The sequence below is a fragment of the Scleropages formosus genome, chromosome 4 (assembly GCF_900964775.1).
Source record: "Scleropages formosus chromosome 4, fSclFor1.1, whole genome shotgun sequence".
Taxonomy (NCBI): Eukaryota; Metazoa; Chordata; class Actinopteri; order Osteoglossiformes; family Osteoglossidae; genus Scleropages; species Scleropages formosus.
The window spans coordinates 6296126-6308505 of NC_041809.1; the positions used below are offsets into that span (position 1 = coordinate 6296126).

At 45.6% G+C, this 12380-nt stretch overlaps 1 protein-coding gene across 1 annotated transcript; it reads left to right on the forward strand.

The window, feature by feature from the left end:
- Nucleotides 1-790: 790 nt before the first annotated feature.
- On the forward strand, nucleotides 791-10966 carry abcb10 (ATP-binding cassette, sub-family B (MDR/TAP), member 10). Its single transcript, XM_018749634.2, has 13 exons — nucleotides 791-1783; nucleotides 2779-2979; nucleotides 4643-4845; nucleotides 5959-6093; nucleotides 6181-6327; nucleotides 6648-6783; nucleotides 6999-7094; nucleotides 7754-7963; nucleotides 8088-8167; nucleotides 8496-8676; nucleotides 9701-9744; nucleotides 9861-9895; nucleotides 10189-10966. The coding sequence occupies exons 1-13, from the start codon at nucleotides 1240-1242 to the stop codon at nucleotides 10436-10438; spliced, it is 2262 nt and encodes a 753-aa protein (XP_018605150.2). The 5' UTR covers nucleotides 791-1239; the 3' UTR covers nucleotides 10439-10966.
- The last annotated feature ends 1414 nt before the right edge of the window (nucleotides 10967-12380 follow it).

The following is a 12380-nucleotide window of genomic DNA, read 5'->3' on the forward strand; positions in this document are numbered from 1 at the left end:
TTACAACATATAAAGAATAAAAAAGCAAGACGCACTGTTGTTTGAATTGTGTAATTTGTGTGGAATATACGTGTACACCCTGATAAAAATGTAATTGGAGTTGTGTAGATGTTTGTTTACAGTTTTTTTAATTACTGTTGTAATTATGCATGACCGTTTGTTAGCAGCAAGAAACAATATGTTATCAATTTTAATAATTATAGGCTGTAGCCAAATATCATATACACGGGTTCAAACTCAAGAGTGTTATAAATTAAGACAGTAATTTGCTTTAATATTTTTAAGGTTTCACGTAATATGTATGGTCGTTAGAGTGACTTGTAATTTATTTTATTTTGTTTATTAATTTTTTTTATTTATTTATTTGTTGGGGGGCGTGGTGGCGCGGTGGGCTTGGCGGGTCTGCGGTTCGAGTCCCGCTTGGGGTGCCTTGCGATGGACTGGCGTCCCGTCCTGGGTGTGCCCCCGTTGACTTCTCCTTGATAGGTTTTTTCTGTGTTCATCTTCTTGTACTGTGAATTCTTGAATTGTTCGTTTAATAAAAAATATTTTTAAAAATAGACACAGAAACCGCACATCCAGATTTTACAACAAACAATCAATGTCAAGGAGAATAAAACGAGAAAATAAATATGTAAATAAGTTAAAATGTACAAAAAATAGGAAAAACAAGGCTAAGACGTCAAGAGAAGCAGCGTACTCGCAGGATCGTGTGCTCATGTCTGACTGAGGTACACTTTTATCGACGTGTCGCGTTTGCTTGCTCATGTCTGACTCAGTGTAGGCGCCTCGTTCGTTGACTTATGCCGGGCTCAGTCAGTCAGCGTGTCTAATGCACATTCGGAGGTTGTTTACTCATGTCTGACTAGGTATACTGACACAAAGTGTGTGGTCGGTTACCTCCGTCGTGTTTAAACGAGTTCTTCTTGGCAGGTGTCGGATAAGCGGGGCGGTGGCCGATGGTCTGAATCGGGGAGAGTGTTTGAACAGATGCTTGTGTCGCCGGACTCGATAAGACCGAGGCGAGACTGTCTGTCCTCTGACACGAGAAGATAGATTATCATAATCATGTGGAGTAACGGATGGGCGCGCGCTGGGACCTCCCCTGTCGCCCGGCCTCCTCGTTGACCGCGCGAGCTCGATGCGGAGAGCTCTCTGGAAGATTCCGACTTCCGCACAATCAAAATAAAATCCAAGTAACCTCTTTCGTATAAAAACAGACCGCACGTGGCCAGCGTGATGAGCGCCCGAATCCTCGCGGGGTGTCTCGTGTGGCGTGTCAGAGCTAAACACGTGACCTGTGACAGGCTGCGACCCGCGGCGCTCTGCAACGCGCGGTGGGTCACCGCCGGTTCGCCGGACCCCGGAATCGCCCGCTTTAGCACGAGAACTTCCACCTGGGGAACTTTCTTCCAGCGGCGGAGCGTCGGAGGACCGCGCGGCGACGACGGGTCCCACGCGATCATGACGTCTCGCTGTCAGTGGCGCGTGCCGTGGGTCGCCTGCCCGCGGGTTGCCGCGCGACCCTGCCGCGGGTTCCGCTCGCCCCGCCGGCGTCACGCGTGGAGCTCGCGGCCGCTCTCGCTCTGCGCCTACAGCACGTCCGCGCGCTCAGAGCCGCCGGTGCGAGGCCGGGAGAAGCGGGACGGCGACGGAGATGACCGGGAGACCCCCGTGGCGAGTGGCGGCGGCGGCGGCTCGAGCGGCCGGTCTCCCCGCCTCCAGGGCGAGGACCTGCGGAGGCTGATGGAGCTGGCGCGGCCGCAGCGCTGGAGGCTCACCGGTGCGTATCCGACCTCACTCGAATACAAGTGAACTTCTTCTTGTGTGGTGCACTTTAAGTGTTAAAATAGTGTTACTCGGGGGTTTCTTCTCCCGAGATTCATCAGAAAGGTTTTTGGCCGCAAGATGTCCAACCTTAGCCCCTAACATCATCATCATCATCATGCCATCAATCATTAATAAAGCACATAATCAGTGTCCTCTGCTGGTGCATCTGAACTCGCCACTGAAAAGTACACAGCCTTGCAGATGCTCTTTAAAATATATGTTCTCCAGAGTGGACGGAATCAGTGGTCAAGTGTTTGTTTATCCAGATCTGTGATTTTTCGGAGAAACGTCCTCCGCTCTACCGAAAGTCGCATCTTTGTTTCCCTTTCACTTTATGCCTCCATGCCAGTTGCAGTTACTCAGTTGCTCCGGGGCCTTCGGAAGCACTCGGCTCCCCTTTGGCAGCACGCGTGGGAAATGTGATGATAAAAAGCCAGACTGCTGTACGCTGATCATCAGTCATCATCATCCTTCCATCACTAGCGGTCGTGGAAGGTGTCGGAGAGAACGGGCGGCTCTGCAGTTTAAGCTCGGCCGTATCTCGCGGTGCGAGCAGATGTGAATCTCTAGGTTCTCGCGGTTGGCTTAGAAACAGAGGAGCTCGGAACCGGTCCCATGAAAACAATTACGCTTGTTTACTTAAACCCTGATCCTGGTTATCTCTCCAAAGGATGTTAGGATGGAAGAATGTTAACCACTGAGATGTTTTCTTCTTCTGCTTTATGTTCTGTATTGAGGCTCTTTAGTTCAGCTGGTGGGTTCTGGAAACAGTGCCTTGGAGCTTTTGAAGTGGTTTTGTCTTATTCTTGGTGATGCACCGTCAGTTCTTTGCTTAAATGACGTTCTTGAAATCATGGGTCATTCATTCGATTAAAGCACATCTGTTCCAGTACAAAGGCTTTGCCACGGATTAAATGGGCCTCTGCTTTCCGCACATTTGCTCCCCAGCGGCCTTGTGCTTCCTGGTGGTGTCCAGCACCGTCACCATGTCAGCTCCCTTCTTCCTGGGAAAGGTGATTGACACTATCTACATGACCCCGGGGGATGACTTCAAGACCTCTTTGACCTCCCTCTGTGCCATGCTGTCGGGGGTCTTCCTCACAGGGGCTGCTGCCAACGCCATCAGAATCTACCTCATTCAAACCTCAGGTGAGCTCCATTTTATCATGAATTTGTGCAATGAAGGGGGTCCTACTTGTCACGCAGATCCTTCTCAAATGGTTTTAATTTTATGCTGCTATTTGTCTTTGATGTCGGCGGTAGCCGTTTAGCGTTCTTAGTTATGCAGCATCAGTGTAATATGCATAATATCTGTAAACACCGCGGGCGGCATAGTGGCACAGCGAGTAGCGCTGCTGTCTCACAGCTCCTGGGTGGTGGAAGAGGAGGTGGGTTCGATCCCCACTCAGTCGTATGGAGTTTGCATGTTCTCCCCGTGTCTGCGTGGGTTTCCTCCGGGTGCTCTGGTTTCCTCCCACACTCCAAAGATGTGCTGCTCAGGTTCACCCATAGTGTGTGAGTTACAGAGAGAGTGTGTTCCACTGATGTATGGATGAGTGACCCATTGTAAGTAGTGTATCCACCAGTGTAAGTCACCGCGGTGAATAAGGTGTGTGGGCTCATAACACTAAATAGAGTTCATTGGAAGTCATTTTGGAGAAAGGCGTCTGCTGAGTGAGTAAACATAAATAATAGTCACCTTCAAGAGTTCTCTGAATTTGCACGGGGTTAATGATGTTTTGCACACATACTGGTGGTTTAACTGTAAGCATGAATGTAGACATAGTAACATACAAATAGTGTCGCCTCATATATGAGCACATATAATTTGTACCCTAAAACACACATACTGAGCTTTCAGCTCACAGGAAATGTCTTAATAGAACAGAAATTTCAATTCAGAATACGAGCGTTGGTGATGTTGAGCACCACACAAGGGAAGCAGCTTGCACCTCAGTTGCCTCATAGCACTGAGAAATGAATTTTTATCAAAGTGTAAAACTATTATCTATCATAATACTCAGCCCTAAAGCATAAAAAGTTTTAAAGAATTACCTTAAAGTTGAAAAGTAAAAGGAAAACCTTGCCTATCAGATTAAAACTCGAACTGAATTGACATGTAAAATTGTCTTGAAGCGCAATAACATTATGAATTGCTTTATTATTAATGTATCACAAATTATACTTTTCAGATGGTGCAGCAGACAGGGGATTTGAGTATTACAAGTTATTGTAGTACTTACTGTACATTACAGAAAGTGCCTCTTGTACTGTTCCAATAATGGTAATCTTTGGTTCATCTCAAAGCACTTCACATCACAGAAGACACATGAATTACTACCCTAAAGCTAACGAAAGAACAATGATCAACAGCATTTAAAATAAAAAGCGAAAGTAATGGGGAGATAGAGGATGAGAAGGAAAGGAGATAGAAAAAGGGACATTTAGATGTCATGTAAAAGTGATTTTAACATGTGGGTCTTAAGCCTGGATTTAAAGGTGTCCAGAATGATTGTGTGCAATTGTATTTATTCATATTTAAAAGATTAAAGCAGGAATTTGAGATGTTTGGCAAGTTAAACAAGCGGATATTTAGTACTCGGTAACACATTTTTCCTGTTTAATTGGGAATTCACTTGCCAAGAATTCAGTTTACATTTCCAGGAGCGTGTTGTGCTTGTTATACGTGGGAAGCCTGTACTTGAAAGAGCTGATTGTAACTTAATTTAAAAAGAGGCCATTACTTTTGACCTTCTGACTGCCTATGCTGGTCTCAATGAAACTTTGTTTTTGTTTCTGGTCATTTTTTCAGGACAGCAGATTGTGAGAAAATTGCGTGAATCCCTTTTCTCCTCGATTTTGAGGCAGGAGTTGGGCTTCTTCGACAAGACCCGTACCGGCGAGCTCATAAACCGCTTGTCCGCAGACACAGCACGCCTCGGTCACTCCGTCACGGACAACCTCTCTGACGGGCTCCGTGCCGTTGCCCAGGCAACAGCTGGAGTTGGCATGATGGTGAATAATCAGAGTTCCTGACCTTTCGCATCATATCAGAAGTTTTCTTTGCCTTTTAAACATGTAAATCTGCAAAGTGGGTAATAAAATGAAGGAGTGGCGACCGGATCTGGGCGTTCAGTAGACACCAGTGGCTTATGTTATCTTATCAGTCAGAAATAAGCCAGTACCCTTTGCTTTATCGTCACATGTTGTTTAGCAACGTCGCATAATGGATATTGAAATTCCTGTTTCTTGAGTTTGCCCTGTTGCTTTTCTGTAAACAGCCTGCGCGTATTTCTTGAGAAATTCGCCGAGCTGAAGTTTGTACGTACTCTTTCCTTATTCTGTTCTAAACACGTTTAAATTTTTTTTTTTGTGCATGAATAGCAGAGTGGCATGCAAATCTCTCAGCAGCGTACCAGACGTGAGTAATACACCATGCGTATTCCAGAACCGGTTGAACTTGACTTATTCTGGAATCCAATGGTGACCTCAGACTTACAGGAAAATTTAAAGTTCTCATTTATTTTTTTTTTTTATTCACAAGTAAAGGAAACTTATGTATTAGTTAAGATGTGCATATAATAATTTCCTGGAAAGCAGGTAGCATTGTGTTTAAAAGCACATTACCCTAAATTACTCACGGAAAAATTAGCCAGCTATAAAAATGGGTAAATCGGTGTAAGTAGCTTAGTGTACAGGCATAACGTTGTACTTTTTCGGAGAAAATCTGAATAACTTCCAGTTTTGGTGGAGGAGAAATTTTGACTGCCAGCAGCAGCTCTCAGCTGTACTGATAGCAAAATTTGAACGAGGTTCATTGGATTTCATGGGCTTTCAATTGGTCTGCAGCAGTTTATGCTGATGACATTTTTTAAAAAATTGTACCTGATTATTTTCCACAGTGTAGTGGTTAAGGGTGCAGGCTTCTAACCTAAAGGCGGCTGTTTGAAGTCCTGGTTAGAGGTTTGTTGTACCCTGAAGAAAAGTACTTGATTCAAATTCTTCCACTATAGCATCAGGCTGTGGAAGTGGGTGATGTTACTTTGGATGGAAGTGTTGTCTATGTGTTTAAATGATAATACAGAGCATTTTACAGTCAGCCTCATCTTTATCGTTTCCTTCTCTCAGTTCTATGTCTCCCCCAACTTGGCTGCGTTTGTCCTGATGGTGGTACCCCCGATGACTGGACTGGCTGTTGTCTACGGGAGATACCTGCGCTCCATCTCCAAACGCACACAGGACGCTTTGGCGGAAGCCACTCAGGTGAGAAGCGAACGACACCCGTGGCCACAGGGGACAACCTGACGGTGACCATGGCCTGACATTGGCCAACTGCGTTTCCCTTCCCAGCTGGCAGAGGAGCGCATCGGCAACCTGCGGACGGTTCGGGCCTTCGGGAAGGAGCTGACTGAGGTGGAGAAGTACGCCGAGAAGGTCAACTACGTCTTCAGCCTGGCCAAGAAGGAGGCTGTGATGCAGGCGGGATTCTACGGACTGGTGCGTGTCAAGCGCGCGCTTCCACGATTCTAAAGGAAACCTCTTTGTTCTGATTCTCAGTAAAATTGAACCTTGAGCTGTTTTCTTACAGTACATTTGAACTCGATGAAATTTTAGCTTCTTTAATTTAATGCGGTTCAAGAGCAAATGCCATTTTAGTTCACTGCTGCCTTCAGTTAGTCTGATTTGCCATTTCTTTAGACCAGCAGATGTGCGATGTAGTGATTTAAAGGAAATTGGGCATTTGACGCGTGACTGAAGAAGGCACGCCACCTTGCGCTGGGATCGCTGCTCACTGTGGCTGTATGTGTGTGTTACAGATGGGGCTGAATGGGAACATGATGGTGCTCGCCGTGCTGTATAAAGGGGGGCTGCTCATGGGAAGTGAGCACATGACCATGGGGCAACTGTCCTCCTTCCTCATGTATACCTTCTGGGTGGGCGTCAGCGTCGCCGGTGCGCATACGACGTGTCTTTATCCGCACTTCTCTGTTCTGCCTAGCCTTTTGGTCAGTGCAGTCAAGATCTTAACCGACTTGCAGCTTGTGCTCATAAATATTATGCCAGCTGTAATTGCCTTTGGAGGGTTGGAGAGGCTTGGTTCATTTTTCTGTCTGTAGTTACTGTCAGTCTGCTGGGAGCTCTAAAAAGTCTCTCATTTCTCCACACAGGTCTCAGCTCTTTCTACTCGGAGTTGATGAAGGGCTTAGGAGCAGGAACCCGATTGTGGGAACTACTGGACCGGAAGCCAGAGTTTTCCCTCACTGGTGAGCATCCAGCTTCTCCTTCCTGACGTCTCGTATCTCTCCGCTTTTGAGTGTCACGCAATGAAGCAACATCCCTGTACGTGTATAACAGCAGGAAGTGCCGCAATCCTTCTGCTTTGGGCAAAAAAAGGAACAATTTTTTTTTTTTTTTTTTTCGTCAAAATTACACTCCTGTGAATTTGTTGTTGATGAATATTTGGATTTAGGAGCTGATGAGAGGTGAGGGTAGACATTTTTTTTTTTTAGAGTATTCTTAAAAGTAAATTTTTATTTTTGTAGAGCATGCTTGTCAATAGTGGCACAGAGCACTGAACTGTTGGGAACAAGTGACCCAAAAGTGATAAATGCAAAATACAAAAATAATGATTTGCAAACAGAAAGTAAGCTAACTGGCAGCTGAGGAGAGGAAAACAAAAACTACCAATATGAGGAAAGGGTGAAAAATTGAGATTTGGGATCCAAGTCCTAGGCAGCCCGCCACTCCTAGGCATAAACATTCATCATGCATCATTCATTCAACATCAGACCTTAGGAGAAAAATGACCAGCACACATGTGGGACCTGAGTTCTAGTTCTGAGCCTTAGTGGAGGCATGTTAAACGTCCTGTCAACTTTGTCTCTTGCGTTTGCTTCTTTGACTTTGATCCACCCACATCCAGAGGGTTTGGAGCTCAGTACAGATCAGCTGAGAGGCGAGCTGGCCTTCAGGAACGTGTCCTTTGCTTACCCAACCCGCAAAGAAGCACCCATATTCCAGCACTTGGACCTGTTGGTGCGAGCTGGGTCCGTCATGGCAGTGGTGGGCCCCAGCGGTTCGGGAAAGTCCACTCTGGTTTCGCTGCTGCTGAGGCTGTATGACCCCGACTCTGGTGAGCCCCCTCCTACAGACCAACCGCTGTCACGGCAGCCGCTCTGCCTGTGGGTCCTGCAGTCAGAGCTGGGTCCTGCCAAACTCCAGTGTTACAGTATGTGATGTGTTTGCTGGGCTTCCAGGAATGATCACCATCGATGGCCACGACGTGAAAGATCTGAGTCCCTATTGGCTGAGACGTCATATTGGTACCGTGAGCCAGGTCAGTCTTCTGCTTGGATCTGCTGAGACTTTCGAACAGCCAGCTGTGAGGAGCAGCCAAGGAAGGCCGAAGTCACGGGACAAAAATGAATGAAAATGAACATCCTTTGTGCCTTTCTGGTTACGATGATGGAACATGGCTCAGTCTGTGCTGTTGTGACATTTGTAGCTGTTTATGTGTTTAATTTGTTTCACTTTAATAATAATATACAATGTTGATTTAGGCAGAGGTTGAAGTTATACAGCTGGGGCAAAGTCCCAGAGTTTTGGTGGATCGGAACTGAATTTTGGCCTGATCCTAACCGGGTACTTTGGCCCCTCTCCCCCAGGAACCCATTCTGTTCTCCTGCTCCATCGCAGAGAACATCGCTTACGGAGCCCCGGACCCCAGCGCGATCACTTCCCAGGAGATCCATCACGCTGCCCGAATGGCCAATGCCTATGACTTTGTCCAGGGCTTCCCCAACGGCTTTGACACTGTGGTAGGGGAGAAGGGGGTGCTGCTGTCAGGTAAGTAGGACACTAGTAGATTGCCATGGTAACAATCATTGCCCTGATCTGAGGTCCTTTGTCACCATTGATATTTCAAACTCTCACAGTGCTGCTGTGGAGGAATCTTTTTTCGTGGTCTGAAAGGGGCCGCCAAACATTTTGTTTGCTTTTTAAAACTCGTGTCCCAAATTCAGTGATTCTACAAGCGAAACTATATCATCAAGTCGTCGCCGCTCACGAAAACCAGCTTCAGATAAATGACGGAAGGAACGGCAGTCCTGGGAAATCCCTGATCGAAAATCGCCATGTTTTGTGCGCGTGTCGCGTAGCTTCCTGCAATTCCGGTTGTATAGTTGGCTTGCGGGAGCTGTGGTTAATTTAACATCCAGTCGTCAGTTAGGTGCCATCGCGGAGCGCGTAGCCGGTGCGGAGTTCCATTTAATGACTGCGGTTGCTGGACTTTAACCAGCCTCCCAGGGCAGAGCTTCTTTGTTCCGGAGTTGGCCTTTAAAGACAGGCTTCGGGGAAAAGAGCCACACCAGGGCTCGGTGCGCCAACGCCGCCCTGCGGACTGGTATTCGGACCATCCGAGCACGTGGGAGTTCGGCGTAACAGTATCGTTCACGTGGTTTATTGGATCAGCTGGTGCTTCCGTTTGATGGCTTTCAGGGGAGAAAGATAAAAATCTTAATGTCGTGCCTTTAAAAGCACCTTCTCAAAGTGCTTTACAGTATAGAAGAAAGAATTTTACAGTGAACATCTGCATTAAAAAATTGGTATAATAAAAGACGAGAATGAAAAAAACAAAACGAAGAGGAAATTGTGAATGATGAGAGAGGGGAGAAAACGGGGTATGGCTTTAGTGAGAAAATTGGCTTTCAGAAATGTTAAAACAAGTTTTAAACATGCTTCTTTATTCTTTATCAGAATTTTGCACTTGTGGTATTTCCTGTCTGTTGTCAGATTGGAAGGGCTGTAACTTCAGTCAGATGCTATCAAGTGGCAGCATTTTTTCTGTTTTTTTTTTTTTTTTTTGTATTAGGTGGTCAGAAACAGAGAATTGCCATTGCTCGAGCTTTGCTCAAGGTAAGTTTTCTGAAATTTTGTAATTATTTTGCTGTATAGTTTCTTCACATTGGTAACCAAGACTAAGTTTTCGCTGAATGTAATATTAATCTTCTTCCCTTTTTTGAATTACCCAGAACCCCAAAATCCTTCTGCTGGATGAGGCCACAAGGTAAGGCTGTCACGTCAGTCTTCTTATGTATCATCGAAGAGGTTACTCGGTATTCTATAATCATTTGCAAAATGACAAATTTATACGTTTTACAGATCGAGGAGGTTAAGTATCTTCTTCCAAAAGTAACAAACCGTAGAGGTCTTGATATGAGTCGGACCTTCAGCCTTTATTTCTGCACCATGTCATCTGAAGCTCTCGATCCAAAATCTGGTGCACGATGAGCGGTGCTGAACGCCTAAATCCTTGCGGCCTCGTCCGCTTAACGCTCCGTCTCCTGCTGCTCCTCGCAGTGCCCTGGATGCGGAGAATGAGCTCCTCGTGCAGGAGGCCCTGGAGCGCCTGATGCAGAACCGCACCGTGCTCATCATCGCCCACCGCCTCTCCACCGTCCAAAGCGCCGACGCCGTGGCCGTGTTGGACCAGGGCCGTGTGGTGGAGTGCGGCCAGCGGGCTGAGCTGCTAGCCAATAGCAAGGGCCACTTCCGCCGTCTCATGGAGAAGCAGTCCTTCCTGCAGGTTGGCCAGAAGCTGCAGCTGTAAGGGTCCGGAAGAGCGACTGCACGGGGCAGATAGGAAGTACCCCTCTCCCTCCTTACGCTGGGGGCAGGAGTACTGCTCAAGTGCTAGTTCCGGTCCCCATCTCCTGCTGTACACCTGGGTCTGCTCCTCACTGCACTCTCAGATTTTTAATGGCAGACTAATAAGAAAATTATTTTACTGCACTGAGCTTTTTTTTTTTTTTTTTCTTTTTTAAAAAGACAACCTTTTAAAAGGGCACAGTTTCGTTCCACAAGGTACCTTGTCCCAGCATTGACTGAGCCAGTAAAGTAACACACAAGTGCCATCCATCACGCGCTGTCGTTCTCACGGTCACAAGACATGACCGCTCGATGCGCTCGACGCCACGAATGAGTCCGGTCGCGTGTTTGTTTTTCCGACAGACTTGAAGGCCGAATAGGAGGCCTTGTTGTGAATTCCAAAAAAGACTGACAAAATGTCAATGCTGAGACGGTGCTATAACACGGGATTAGAAACTTGAAAGCGGCATTAAAGTTCTGAGTCAGGGTACCGTATCATGAATTTTTTGCACTGATTTGATTCACTTTTAATTGCTTGTGCGACAGGGAACATGTGACGCTCGCCCTTTTCCGCAAACCATCCGGACAATCGGTGTATCAACTTTGCTAGACCGATAAACTTAATTACTGTTTATCTTAGCAATCAAATGTCCCACACTTGTAGACAGTAACACTATACTATTACCTTAAAGGTGTTTCATATGGTTTCAGACAATAGCTGTTCTTCATATTGCGTATCGTATGCCTTCGTTCTGTCACTTGCTGGTATTTCCCTTCCTTGTACCGTACTTTCCACCAGACTCTCCCCTTACAGCATTACAACATGAGACTTGAAGAGCTCTGAAAGGGAAAGTCATCCACAACAATATATTATTCTCTCCCAGGACACGTTGGGTTTGTTTGTTTCGTTTTACCATACCGGGAAGCCAAGGGGATTATTCTGAAGAGTTTGTACCGGGAACCAAAAGACATTAAAACTGGAACTGTAAACCACATCTGGTCACATTGACTGCACAAGGCAAAAGCACTGCCTTTTTTAAAAAAAAAAAAAAAAAATTATTTTTATTACTTAAGGCATCATCCATGTGTGTGCCTTTCGACTCTTGGGAAACGCAAAGATTACATGTACAGCTTTATCGGAACTGTAGTTTAAATATTTGTGTTGTGTCCTGCAATTATACTATATTGTTTGACTTGGGAACCTTTTATTTGACGCCAGCAGTGGCGTTCTTGTTTTGTCGGTCTTCTGCTTAATATATACTTGATATTTTTATATTTAGGTAAGTTTAACACAGAAGCAAAACTTCACTCAGAAACCGAATGGTGAATAGAAAGCAAAAAGGTTTGTTTGCCTTAAATTTCACAGTATCAGTTGTATTTGGACCTTTCAGCCTACTCTGCCTTCCATTATAAACAATAAAACTGGTATGTATATGTAAATATCTCTAATGAGAACCCTTTCGAGGTAACTTTTGCTAAGATGAAGCAAAGATTACCACCTGCTCTTATGCTTGGTTTTGACAAAATTGTTATTTTTGAGCAGTTCGGATGGAGAAGTAGCGGGTACATAATAACAGGGTTATAAAATGCTAATTTATAATGTCTGATGTATTTGTTATTTAAATTGTGCTGGTACAAATAGTGGACTGACTGTAAGTGCACTTGTACTGTAAATTATTCTGTATGATAGCAGGTCAAAAACAGGTTTCAGCTACAGCAGGTACTGCAGGAATGAAGGATGTGCACTTGTAACCTGAGGGTTGCTGGCGTGAATCCCACTCCACCAGTAGTACCCTTGATCAAGGAAATTACCCTGAATTGGTGCAGCAGGAGAAACATTATAAAGACTGCTACCTTGTATAATGATAACCACTTTCTCGGTAACTAGTACATTTACCAGGTAC